Consider the following 14,254-nt stretch of genomic DNA (forward strand, 5'->3'; position numbering starts at 1 on the left):
AAAAGAGGTCATACCTATAGCTTATACAGGAAAAACATTTGTATAAATTTTTTTTAGAAAACATGTTTTTCTGTGTTTTTTTTTAATATTTGCTACTACTATATTTTATAAATCAATTGCTTTTATATCTCAATCGCTATTGTTCCCATTTTGGCAGTAAGTATTTATTATTAATGAATATTAACTATCAGTAAAGAATTAGCCACATATCTTCATACCTACATAGCCCTAAGAAGCAACGTGTGTTCCAAGAGATTGAGGCCAGAGAGAAGGGCAAGAGGGCAAAGAGAGACTGCCCCTGGCATGGCCAAGGGTTTTATCCTCTTTATTGAGAGGAAAGTCATCATACGTTGATCTAAGCTAATTGGTTATAGCATTATTCAGTTCCATTGATTGACGTTACTTGAGAGTGGTCTAAATTAAAAATGAACTCAAAGAGTATGCAAAAGAAGGGTAAATTCCAGTGTGGTTCTTCACTTAACTAAACAAAAAAATCAATCTCTGTTTCCCTTGGGCTTGTCCCAGACAAGATTTGCTGAAGTTCCTTAAGAACTGGACTTTGTGAGTAAATAATAATTAATAATGCTTTTTTTGGAGAGACCCAGTGACCCCACCCCTATTCAGGATCTCTGGCTGGTATATCAGAGCCAGCCCAAAGATACATTAGAGAACAGACTAACTCAGTGGGGATTAAAACCACACCTTTTCCAGAAAGCTTTTCCCTTTAGAGGGTTGGTCTTTGACCAGACCCTAAGCTCAACATGGTACAGCTCATGTTGGTATGGACCACCCTCAGGTCTTGTCAACAAATAGAATTGAATGATGCTAGTAAGAGCCACATCAATAAGAAGAGGAAAAGAGACAGAGGGAATGAGGGGAAATCCATTCTGGATAGACTGCAAGAGGCTTAAGGGGGAGGGGGGGTTCTCTCTCTCTCTGTCTCTTTCTCTCTCTCTCTCTCTCTCTTTCTGTCTCTGTCTCTGTCTCTGTCTCTGTCTCTGTCTCTGTCTCTGTCTCTGTCTCTGTCTCTGTCTCTGTCTCTCTGTCTCTGTCTCTGTCTCTGTCTCTGTCTCTGTCTCTCCCTCTCTCTCTCTCTCTCTCTCTCTCTCTCTCTCTCTCTCTCTCTCTCTCTTTCTGTCTCTGTTTCTCTCTGGCACCAAGGATGATTGGAACTCACCACATGCCCTCTCTTTCTGACCCCCTTCCTGGGACGCTCTCTCTCTCTAGGTAATGTAGGATTTCCGAACTGCGCTCACCCCTGATACTCGCTTACTGCTTCTCTTAGCCAACCCCTCCCTTTCTTGGGACTCCACGTTGGTTGTATATGCTGTCAAACTAATAATAAATGGTTGCTGCCCAAACTGGTATAATAGCCTGTAATTTATAAGTAGCATTATATTAGAAACCTCAGCTACGTTCCCCAATAACTTACAACAGAGACAGGTTCTCCCCTCCCCCCAATATTTCAAATGACATGATTTTCTGGAGTGGGGGAGTGGAGAAAAGATTGAAACTGATCTCTGGATCCCCCCAAGAAATTCTTTATTAATAATTATTTTCTCACAGTGGTATCCCAGATATAAACACACCAAAGAAATATATATGAGATTAAGAACCATTCCTCAGTAGATAAGTGGTCAATGCATGAAGGGATAAATTGAAATACTTTGCTTGAGTTTACCACACAAGTTTGTTATGCAACAGTTTAAAACTATGTGATAGAGGAAGCAAATGATCTTAGTCATATGACTGAGCACAGAATAAAAAAATAAAGCTAGTGGAGACAATACAGTCACCTGGTGCTGGATCTTTTTTAAAGAACTATTATATAAGAGGGCAGCTAGGTGTTGCAGTACATAGAGCACTGGTTCTGGATCCAGAAGGACCTAAGTTCAAATCTGGACTCAGACACTTTACACTTACTAGCTGTGTGACCTTGGGCAAGTCACTTAACCCTCATTGCCTTTAAAAAAAATAACTATCATATAAGGGTGTACAAGAGTATGTGGGCACTACACATTAATCCACATGAAGTACACCATGTGCCTTAAAAGCATGTATTAAATACCCCACCTAAGGAGCATATGAAAGGTCTGTTTGAATTTTATGTCCATTTATTTAGTTAAAAAGTAATGTAGAAGGGGCAGCTAGGTGGCGCAGTGGATAGAGCACGGGCCCTGGAGTCAGGAGTACCTGAGTTCAAATCCGGCCTCAGACACTTAACACTCACTAGCTGTGTGACCTTGGGCAAGTCGCTTAACCCCAATTGCCTCAATTTAAAAAGCGGGATGTAGATACTCAAATTATACACTGTTGACCTGTAACTTTTCATTTGGATGACATAATAATACATCTGAATGGAAAATAAATGGTTAGCTAGTTACTTTGCATACACATTGAAATCAGAGGTCAGTATCTTTTTCAAGGATTCCCAATTGATTTTCAGATAAAAACAATAGTTATTCCTGCAAACTAAGAAGCAAGTGACTGAATTCAATGATTTGTGGACTAGATGGTTTAGAAATGAAAGACTTATGAAGATTGCAGTCCATCTGCATCTGTGTCTTGGTTAGTAGTATCTGATAGTAGTTGATAGTATCTGAAAACCCCCGGCAACTCTTGGATCAGAGTGAGATTCGTTTCCAGCCAAAGATGGCTTAAGTAGGTGACTGGGATCACCTGCTGTTTGGGCTGAGAGAGGAGCCCAGTGCCAGGACCAGCCTTGAGAAGGCAGCACCTCCAGAGCCTCAGAATCTTCAGCTGCTTTTTCTGAAGCTCGGCTTGTAGACTGGTGAGGGGGTCCAGTGGTTGGGGGAAACAGCTGCAGTCTCTACTGGAACTGGGCAGGACACCCACATTCTGAACCAGGAGACAAACTCTAGGGACAGCCACCCAGTGGGGGAGGGGCACAGGTACACCAAGCTTCTGACCATAGAGAATCAGATTTTAATCAGACTTCTGTTTCCAAGTCAGAGAGAAAGCAGCCATGGTTACTCACAGGCCAGGCAGGCTGAGAACAAGCCCAATCAGCCCCTGAGTCATGCTGTAGCTCGAGCCAGTGTGTCCTGGAAGCAATGCTACACCTTAAGAAGGAGTTAAAAGCCAAGAGATAGGGGATCAAGATGAGGAGGCAAAGAAGAGAATGTAGAAGAGTTGGAAGGAAGATTTAGAGAGGCAGAGGAAAGAATGGAAAGGGAAATGAGAGCAATGCAGGAGAGTCATAAGAAAAAAGTGAACACCTTGAAAAGCCAAATGGAAAAGGAGATACAAAAGCTCTCTGAAGAACACAATTGCCTAAAAATTAGGATTGAACAAATGGAAGCTAGTGACTTTATGAGAAACCAAAACACAGTAAAGCAAATCCAAATGAATAAAAAAAAAATTAGAGTGCAATATGAAATATCTCCTTGGAAAAACAGCTGACCTGGAAAATAGATCCAGGAGAGATAATGTGAAAATCATTGGACTACCTGAAAACCATGACCAAAATAAGAGCCTAGACATCATCTTCCAAGAAATTATCAGGGAAAATTGCCCTGATATTCTAGAAGCAGAACGTAAAATAGAAATAGAAAGAATCCACCGATCACCTCCTGAAAGAGATCCCAAAAGGAAAACTTCCAGGGATATTATAGCCAAATCCCAGAGATCCCAGGTCAAGAAGAAAATATTGCAAGCAGCTAGAAAAAAAGGAATCCAAATCCTGTGGAACTACAATAAGGATAAAACAAGATCTAGCAGCATCTACATTAAAGGACCAGAGGGCATAGAATGTGATATTCCAGAGGGCAAAGGAACTGGAACTACAACCTAAAATCACCTACCCAGCAAAACTAAAAAGAAAAGAAATGTACCCCCAAAAGTGATTTTAGCCATATCGACTTAACTATAACTGAACATTGTCACAAAATCAAAATTATTTAGACACCATCTAGGTTGCTCTTACTTGCCCCCTCTAGAATCACTGCTCTCTGATGAAGAGCATGAATAAGAAACAAGGGAACCTGGATGACTAGTCCCTCAAATATGTAAAAAAGATCCTGATTCTTCGAATAAATTTTATCTGAAGTCATTTGGTGAATTAGTTGCTGAAATCTGGGGAAAAAAAAAAACCCATGTGATTCAACCATGACTATGGGAATATCATTAATTCTACTGCAGTCCACCAATAGCAAATCCTCTCGTTAAGGGTGAATGGTGAGCCACCTCTGATAAACATTGTACAAGTTTGCCAATCCTATTAGACATGATATACCTGGAAATGAGCATATATATCCAAAGGAATGCACTGAATCATAAGTGTATTAGGGAAGTAGATCTTAGCATGAATTCTTATTCCTGTTTCAAGTTGAGAAATGAGCATTTCCTATCCACTCCAGTGTGATTCACAATGATAAGTAAATTTCAAACTTCAGCTTTACCATGGACACAATTCATCCACAAGTCAAAGACTTCAAAACTCTGTACAACAACCTGTGTTCAAAAGGAGTGCTGTAGGAATGAATCTTGGTCTTCAGTGATGGGTTGGACCTTGAACATCTCTGTGGTATAACCACTTTTCACTTATTGGCATGAGTAGGCCCATTTTTCTGCATACTTCAGGATGAATGTGCTACACAGAGCTACCACAACTTGAATAGTAGTAAGTGGTTCAGTTCACAGAAGTTCTAGGATATTCATGCTATAGGCATTCCTTGTGCAAAGTGGGAAGAGGCAATAAAGTGGCTTCTTGGTCAACAACTTCAGCTTCTTTCTTTCAGAGTCAGTGGGTTTCTAGTACAGCTCAAATGTAACTGGCACAGGTCTGTTTTATCCCTTTCTATGAAAGCAAAACACTTGGCTGGTGTTAGAACTTTTGAAATTAAAAAAAAAATTGCTACACCCTTGGTTAATTTTTCAATGTGTTTCTTCTCAAGTTCAATGTCCATGTTAAGCTGAATCTTTAGATAGATAGATAGATAGATAGATAGATAGATAGATAGATAGATAGATAGATGGATGGATGGATGATAGGTAGGCAGGTAGCTAGCTAGCTAGCTAGCTAGATATAGACCTTCCTTTGTTAAAGCCACAGGAGTATCTTGCAAATGTGGTTAAATCTATCCCCTTCATATCTGGTAGTCTAGCAGAGGAGTCTGGAGACTGTTCTAACACCCTGCTACTCTTCCTCCTCCTTCTCCAATTTCTAATCCTCTTCTTCACCAGGCATTAAAATGACTCTTAATGGGACATGCTGACCATCAAGGGAGAATGTTTTTATCAAAAGCAAGAACAATCTTTAGGATTGGTTCTAGCTTTTTCAGGCCCTCTAGTTTAACTTCATCTTGAGACAGACTGGACTGCAAAACTGCACTTCACAATTCCTAGCATCTTGCATTTGCTCTTCTGTGAATTCATATTCATTGTGTTGATCCTGAGATTTTTTTTTCTGAAGATGTCTTGCTGATGTTTGATCCCAGTCTATCCCCTCCACCTGCAGCTTCCATGAATCAAAGTTGGCAGCCCTTCTGGAGCTGATGTTCCTGTGCTGAAAAAGGTTCCAGATCACTTCTGACATGGCTGGTTCAGTCCTTTTCCAGTGCTGCTTTGCTCATACCTGAAGACTCTAGGAAGCCAGCATCCCTGGCTTACTCTGTGGCTTGCAAGGGGCTTGGAGGAAACTGATTCATTCGCTATTGACACCACCACCATCTCCACCCTCTCAAGAGTCACCCTAAAATTTATTTTTAACATGAAAAGAAGAAAGGAGGTCACATATTCCGTTGTTTCTATGACCAATAGAAATCTCAATCAAGCTGAACCCTATTGTCCATCAATGCTCATCAATGATTCAGAAAGTACTATTAGGAACACCCTCCCCACCCCATGGCCAATCATTGCTTCAACTATACACACAATATGTATTTATTAAGTGACTACTATATTCCAGACACAGTTCTATGCCCTAGGGATACAGATAATGGGGAGACAACGTAAAAGCAATTATGCAAAAAGAAGCTATATATAGAATAAATTGTAATTAATGGACAGAGGTCAGGCACTAGAATCTAGGGGGATCCAGACTTTTCTCAAGTCTATTTAGCCGTAGAAACAAGGGGCAACTTACCGGGAACATGTTCATGTTTTTCGTAAACACCTCCTAAAGTGTCTTTACCACATATGAACTACATCTCTCTGTGAGTCACAAGATGATACATAGACAGGAGAGAGTGACATCAAAGGCTGGCCCCTGGCTGTCTGTCACATGAAGATGAGAAGTTGGAGGCAGAAAAAAATAAACAGAGGGGACTGATTCAAAAGAAGAGGTCACATTATATTCATCTTGTACAAACATAGATGGGGAGAATGCCCTTTGAGGTTGCTTCCAATACTGATATTCTCTGTGAGCCAGTGGTATGGATTTAACCAGATAGTTAGAAAAGTAAATGAATCCTAACAGGTTGGAGGAAATAAATTTTTCCCATCATTACAGAAATTATCTAATTTGAGGGTCATTTTCCCCTCTTGGTAAACAACAATGAGGAAATAAGCTATTGCTGGTGATGGTTGTCATTCTGGATGGTATAAAAGAGCCCTGTGGGGCCAGGAGACTTTCAAACTCAAACCACTCCCTCACCTTGAAAGAAACCCTTAAGCTCAACCCACCAACACCATGGTCAGCTCCTGTTGTGGCTCCACCTGCTCTGGCCAGAGCTGTGGCTCTGGCTGCTGTTCCCCCTGCTGCTGCAGGCCTGCCTGCTGCTTACGACCTGCCTGCTACCAGAGCACCTGCTGCAGCACCAACTGCTACAGGCCCACCTGCATTGTGTCCACCTGCTGCCGCCCCACCTGCTGTGGGTCCAGCTGTTGCCAGCCAAGTTGCTGCAGACCAAGGTGCTGCCAGTCTGTGTGCTGCCAACCAACCTGCTGCCGCCCCAGCTGCTGCGTGTCTACCTGCTGCCAGCCCTGCTGCCGCCCCAGCTGCTGTGTGTCCAGCTGCTGCCAGCCCTGCTGCCGCCCCAGCTGCTGTGTGTCCAGCTGCTGCCAGCCCTGCTGCCGCCCCAGCTGCTGTGTGTCCAGCTGCTGCCAGCCCTGCTGCCGCCCCACCTGCTGCCAGCCCTGCTGCCGCCCTACTTGCTGTCAGACTACCTGCTGCAGAACCACCTGCTGCCGCCCAACCTGCTGTGGCTCCTCTTGCTGCTAAATGTACAGACCAGTGCATAACTGCTCGCCATTTTCACCCCATCCCAGGGAGGCATCAGTTCCCTCACTCACGTGAATCAGTATCAGTAGAGTTTGTACTGTCAACCAATTATAAGCTGATCCCAAGAGACCCACTTGGAACCCTCCACCAGTGGCTGACTATTTAGTTTTCTTCTTCAATGCACACTAGCACCTCTCTGGTGGTCTCTTCCTCTTGTGTGGTCAACAACTTTGAATTTAATTATTGGCTTCTCGCGTCAAACCCTAACCTAATCCTGCAACTTTCTTGGCCTCCAATCACCAGACTATGCTGTTTGAGAAGAAAATTAACTGCTATATTTTTTCTCACCCTAAGAGTTTAGTGCTGAGATTCCAAAAATTTTTCCTCCCTAGCTTCCCCCTTATGCTGATTTTCCATCGTTTTCATGTCTGGCAATTTCCAGATAAAACTCAGGCTTCCTGACAATAAACAAACAAACAACAAAGCAAAGTGGCCTTGCTAATTCTTTCTTACATTGTGTTCTTTCTTATTACTTGGGCAATTCATACACTCACATAATCACAGAACTTCAGATTTCAAAGTTGAAAATGAAACTTGCTATTTACCTCTTTTCAGCAAGGTGATGGCCTTAGGGTGCAGAGTGAGACAGGCTATTTAGAAATGGTCAATTCAGGGATTTATTTTGCTTCACTGCATATTTGTTACAATGGGTTTTGTTTTGTTTTGTTTTTCCAGTAGGGTTTGGAAGAAGAAGGAGAAAGAAAATTTTGTTATTGTTCAGCTATTCAATCATATCCAACTCCTGAACTCATTGGGGGTTTTCTTACCAAACATACCAGAGCGGTTCCCCATTTCCTTCTCCAGCTCACTTTACAGAGGAGTAAATTGAGGTAAACAGGTTTAAGTGACTTTTCCAGAATCACACAGCTAGTAAGTGTCTGAGGCTGGATTAGAACTCAGGTCTTCCGGACACTAGAATTGCTGCTCTATTCAATACAACACCTAGCTGCACCTGAGAGAAAAAAAAAGATTTTTGTTAATTAAAAGGAAATTAAATTTTAACAAATAAAAGCCAAGGTCTGACATACATCTGATGTTTGGCAATGTAGCATCTGTTGGTTGTATTAGCCTATCAAAATGAGAAGAAAGAACAGTTTTTCTGGCCTCATGTTTCTGCTGGATATTTGGCTGTTTTCCTGGCTCTTTCCTATCCAAATCCTCTCATACTTATGAGGTGGAAATGAGCCTATTGAGTTTTACAACCTTCAAAAACAAAATGATCCACTTAAATCTGAAAGGTTCTTGCCCTATAAGGTGCAAATTAAATTTGAAAGTACCACAGTTTTAAATTTGCAATAATACACCAAGACAATGATTAATATTCTTTTTTTTAGATTAATTGCATAGAATTTTATTTTCCAAAATATATGTAAAAACAAATTTTAACATCAATTTTTTTAAAAAAATTGTGTTCCAACTTCTCTTCCTCCTCCATTCCCACCCCCCACCCACTAGCACTCAAACATTTCAAAATAAGTTATACATGAGTAGTCATGGAAAACATTCCCACATTAGCTAGGTTGTGAGAGAAACCAGTCAAAAAAAACCCCAAAACTTCAGATTGAGGAATTATCAAAGAGGAAAAAAAATATATATTTTTTTAAAAATGTGTTTCCAGGTGCAGCTTGGTGGCACAGTGGACAGAGCACCAGCCCTGGAACCAGGAGCACCCAAGTTCAAATCCGGCCCCAGATACCCACCAGCTGTGTGACCCTGGGCAAGCCACTCAACCCCAACTGCCTCACCAAAAAAAAAAAATGTGTTTCCATCTATTTTCAGATACTATCACTTCTTTCTCTGTAGATGGGTTGCCATTTTCTTAAGTCCTTCAGGGTTATATTGGATCATTGCCTTGCGGAAAATAACCACAAGCTTCCCAGCAGATCATCTCACACTATTGCTGTTATTTTGTATACAGTACATTTCACTCTGCTTCAGTTCATGTAGGTCTTTCCAGGTTTTTCTGATAGTATCCTGTTCATCATAACCTAAATAAAGTACCTTAAACATGACAAAGAATAGATCACTCCTCCCAACTGGGCCATGAGCCAACTCTAATTAGTTTAACGTCTTTGAGCTAATTCTGTGTTCTATTTTAAAGATGTCATTATGGGTTAGTTAGGTGGCACAGTGGACGACCATGCACCAGCCCTGGACCCAGGATGCCCCAAGCCCAAATCTGGCCCCAGACATAAGACACCCCACAAAGAACAAAACATAAATGCTTTACAGATATCATCCATTCATATTCAGTTCAGACCTGTGTCCTCTGTTAATTCTTTACTGCGATAGTTCTTATGAGTTTGAAGTATTATCTTCCCATGTAGGAATATAAACAGTTTGATCTTTTAATATCCCTCATGAAGTCTTTTTCCTGTTTATCTTTTTATGCTTTTCCAGGGTCTTGTATTTGAAAGCCAAATTTTCTATTCAGTTCATGTCTTTTCATAACAAATGCCTGAATGTCTTCTTTCTCATTGAAATTCCATGTTTGCCTCTGAAAGATGATGCTTAGTTTTGCTGGGTACATGATTTTTGGCTGTAGTCCCAGTTCCTTTGCCCTCTGGAATATCATATTCCATGCCCTCTGGTCCTTTAATGTAGAAGCTGCTAGATCTTGCTTAATCCTTATTGGAGCTCCACAGTATTTAAATTCCTTTTTTCTAGCTGCTTGCAATATTTTCTCCTTGATCTGAGAGTTCTGGAATTTGGCTATAATATTCCTGGAAGTTTTCCTTTTGGGATCTCTTTCAGGAGGTGATCGGTGGATTCTTTCAATTTCTATTTTAGCTTCTGCTTCTAGAATATCAAGGGAATTTTCCCTCACAATCTCTTGAAGGATGGTGTCTAAGCTCTTGTTTTGGTGATGGTTTTCAGGTAGTCCAGTGCTTTTCAAATTATCTCTCCCAGATTTTTTTTTCTAGGTCAGCTGTTTTTCCAAGGAGATATTTCACATTGCCCTCTATTGTTTCATTCAATTGGATTTGCTTTACTGTGTCTTGGTTTCTCATAAGGTCACTAGCTTCCATTTGTTCAATCCTAATTCTTAGGCAATTATTTTCAGCAGACAGTTTTTTAATCTCCTTTTCCATTTGGCTTTTCAAACTGTTGACTTTTTTCTCATGACTTTCCTGCATTGCTCTGATTTCTCTTTCCATTCCTTTCTCTCTTTCTCTACATCTTCATCCTATCTCTCCTACTTTCTCTTCAAAGTCCCTTTTGAGAGCTTCCATGGCCTGAGACCAGTTCATATTTTTCGTGGAAGATTTGGATGTTGGAGCTTCGACCCTGTTATTATCTTCTTTTTCTGAGGATATATTGTAGTCTACCTTTCCCCCAAAGAAGTTTTTGATGGTCTTCTGCTTTCTCTGCCTACTCGTCCTGGCTTACTATTTTCTTGGCTTTTCACTCCTTCTTAAAATGTAGCACTGCTTCCAAGACACACGGTTCATGCTACAGCATGGCCCAGGGGGTGATTGGGCTTCTTCTCAGCCTGCCTGGCTTGTGAGTAATCACAGTTGCTTTCCGTTTGACCCAGAAACCGAAGTCTGATTGAACTCTGATTCTCTATGGTAGGAAGCTTGGCATGCTTTTGCCCCTCCCCCACTGGGCCACCACCACTCAATTCAACCCATTGGTTCAGACCCAGGGCACTTTGCCCCAACTCCAGTAGATGCTACCTCCACTTCACTCCGGCCTACTGCCAAACCCCCTCACCAGTCCGTGATTGGAGCCTCAGAAGCCGCTGGTGCTGAAGACTCTGACATGTGCTGGAAGCAGTGTCCCTGGCTGGGTCCGGACTGTGCGCTGAGCTGTTCAGCCTGATCAGCAGTTGATCAGAATTGGGCTCTTTTGCGGAGAAATAGTCTCACTCTGTTCTTATGTGCATTAGGCTGTTCTGAGTTTTTATTTTTTTACCACATTATTTTGGTGTGATTGGACGGGTTTATCTGGAACTTGTGGGAGTCACAGCCTCTCCTCTGCCATCTTGGCTCTGCCCCTAATGATTAATATTCTTATGAGATTTTTTTAAAAAGGAAATTATGTGAATGAAGGAGATTGCTATTTGACAAAATTGCTGAACCTAAAATTAGGAAAGGAAAAAATGGAAGTTTACAAGCACTAGTCTTTTAGGGGTGGTAGGCAGGTTATCTTTGACCCCTCATGTAATTTGTAAACTTTGTATAGTTCATAATAATCTTTTTCAAGATTACTATAAAAACCTAGAGGATTGGGCATATCTTTGCAAGACTTCAATGTGTAATTGGGTTTTGACCATCCTCATGAGGATGTAATAAGTCTGTCTCTGCTTGACTTGGTGGTCTCCTCAAGTTATTTGGATAAACTGAGGCAGTTTGTCCCAAACAGTAGGTACCATACGTTTTACCATTATATTCAATCATCATAACTATTTCCTTCCATCCTATTTCCTTCCCATGATATTTACTCTATTTTCTATCTTCTTTTAAACTATTCCTCCTCAAAAGTCTTTTACTTCTTCTTCTTCTTCTTCTTTTTTTTTTTGGCAGGGCAATGAGGGTTAAGTGACTTGCCCAGGGTCACACAGTTAGTAAGTGTCAAGCATTTGAGGCTGGATTTGAACTCAGGTCCTCCTGAATCCAGGGCCGGTGACTTAGCCACTGCGCCATCTAGCTGCCCCAGTGTTCTTGGTCTTCTTCTTGGCCTCCAATCACTGGACTATGCTGTTTGAGAAGAAAATTAACTGCTATATTTTTTCTCACCCTAAGAGTTTAGTGCTGAGATTCTAAAAATTTTTCCTCCCTAGCTTCCCCCTTATGCTGATTTTCCATTGTATTCATGTCTGGCAATTTCTAGATAAAACTCAGGTTTCCTGACAATAAACAAACAAATAACAAAGCAAAGTGGCCTTGCTAATTCTTTCTTACATTGTGTTCTTTCTTATTACTTGGGCAATGATACACTCACATAATCACAGAACTTCAGATTTTAAAGGATGCTCAGCACCCATCCAGTCCCTCTGCTTAAAGACCTTCAAAGAAGAGTAACCTACTACTGCCCTTCTAATTTGGGGGGATCTCTAATTGTTTGAAATCTTTTCTCAATATGATACTTAAATTTTTATCTTTGCCACTTCCTCCCCAGGGCTCTTGGTCCTGCCCTTTGGTTCAAACAGAGTTGAGTCTTTCTTCCAGAAGACATCACTTTAAATACTTATAGACAACTTTTGTGTTCCTCCCAAGTCTTCTTTCCCCTGAGACAAACATCCCAGTTTCTTCAACCTGTCCTCTCATGACATGGACTTAAGATTCTTCACCATGCTTGTCTCCTGCCTGTTTGCTCTCTGGTTTAAAGATGAGAACATGGGACAAGTTGTTTTCCATCACATAGTTATAAAATATATTTTGAAAACAACATGTGCTGCAGCCTGGTATTGCCTGCCCCTGAAATTTTACATTAATTGATCCTCTAAAAAATTCTGTAAATTGCTATTGATTAAAGAAATGCAAAATATTAGATTGGGTGATATGACAGAAAAGGAAAATGACAAAAGTCTGAGAGGATGTGAAAAAATAGTCATGCTATTACAGTGTTGGTGGAACAGCAAACTAGTCCAACCATTTTAGATAACCATTTGAAACTATACTCAAAAGTCTATAAAACTGTATACTATTTGACCCAAAAATATTGCAACCATGTCTATACCTAAAGAGATCAAATAAAAAGAAAAGGACCTATATGTATAAAAATATTTATAGCACTCCTTTTTGTAGTGGCAGACAATTGGAAATGGTGTGAACCCCATCAACTGGGTAATGAACAAACAAGTTGTAGTGTAAGATTTCAGTGGAATGTTAAAGCGCTTTAAAAATTAACAAAAAGGGTGATTTCAGGAAAAAAAAAAACCTGGGAAGACATACATGCTGATACAAAGTAAAGTGAGCAGAACGCAGAGAACAATATACTCAGTAACAACAATATTGTAATGATAATCAGTTGTGAAAGACTTAGCTAACCTGATTAGTAAAAAGGCCCATATAAATTCCAAAGGACTCATGATGAAAAATGTTAACCACCACCTCCAGAGCGAGCAAAGAACCAGCATAAATTTAAACATATATTTTCACTTAATTTTTCTCTGGTGTTGTTTTTTTTTTTTGTAATATGGCTAATATACATCAAAAACTTCAAGAAAAGTGTCCTGGGGGCAGCTAGATGGCACAGTGGATAGAGTACCAGCCCTGGATTCAGGGGGACCTGAGTTCAAATCCAGCCTCAGCCACTTAACACTTACTAGCTGTGTGACCTTGAGAAAGTCACTTAACCCTCATCACACCCTCAATAAAAAAAGAGTGTCCTGTCCAGTCCCCCATATCATCCCATGGTTTTTTAAAAGCCTTTATTTTAATGGATTGTTTATTTTAAGAAAATTGATTAGTGCTACAGCAATTTAAAAAATTCTATATAACTGCACTCATATTTTTCCATACAAGGGTTTCTTATTATGAACTATACAAAGTTTACAAATTACATGAGGGGTCAAAGATAACCTGCCTACCACCCCTAAAAGACTAGTGCTTGTAAACTTCCATTTTTTCCTTTCCTAATTTTAGGTTCAGCAATTTTGTCAAATAGCAATCTCCTTCATTCACATAATTTCCTTTTTAAAAAAATCTCATAAGAATATTAATCATTAGGGGCAGAGCCAAGATGGCAGAGGAGAGGCTGTGACTCCCACAAGTTCCAGATAAACCCGTCCAATCACACCAAAATAATGTGGTAAAAAAATAAAAACTCAGAACAGCCTAATGCACATAAGAACAGAGTGAGACTATTTCTCCGCAAAAGAGCCCAATTCTGATCAACTGCTGATCAGGCTGAACAGCTCAGCGCACAGTCCGGACCCAGCCAGGGACACTGCTTCCAGCACATGTCAGAGTCTTCAGCACCAGCGGCTTCTGAGGCTCCAATCACGGACTGGTGAGGGGGTTTGGCAGTAGGCCGGAGTGAAGTGGAGGTAGCATCTACTGG

General features: G+C 40.7%; 1 protein-coding gene and 1 pseudogene across 2 annotated transcripts; one reads left to right on the forward strand and one right to left on the reverse strand.

The window, feature by feature from the left end:
- Window positions 1-4,656: 4,656 nt before the first annotated feature.
- On the reverse strand, window positions 4,657-5,557 carry LOC122754803 (annotated as a pseudogene).
- A 1,092-nt stretch (window positions 5,558-6,649) lies between these two features.
- Window positions 6,650-7,632, forward strand: LOC122756040 (keratin-associated protein 4-6-like). 2 transcript variants are annotated; one of them, XM_044005095.1, is made up of 2 exons: window positions 6,653-7,053; window positions 7,138-7,632. In XM_044005095.1, exons 1-2 carry the CDS (start codon window positions 6,653-6,655, stop codon window positions 7,181-7,183), a joined length of 447 nt encoding a protein of 148 aa, XP_043861030.1. In that variant the 3' UTR covers window positions 7,184-7,632. The 2 variants fall into 2 exon arrangements, with proteins under 2 accessions (XP_043861032.1, XP_043861030.1); XM_044005097.1 differs by having other exon boundaries at window positions 6,650-7,632.
- The last annotated feature ends 6,622 nt before the right edge of the window (window positions 7,633-14,254 follow it).

Source organism: Dromiciops gliroides, chromosome 4 (genome assembly GCF_019393635.1).
Source record: "Dromiciops gliroides isolate mDroGli1 chromosome 4, mDroGli1.pri, whole genome shotgun sequence".
In the NCBI taxonomy this organism is placed as follows: Eukaryota; Metazoa; Chordata; class Mammalia; order Microbiotheria; family Microbiotheriidae; genus Dromiciops; species Dromiciops gliroides.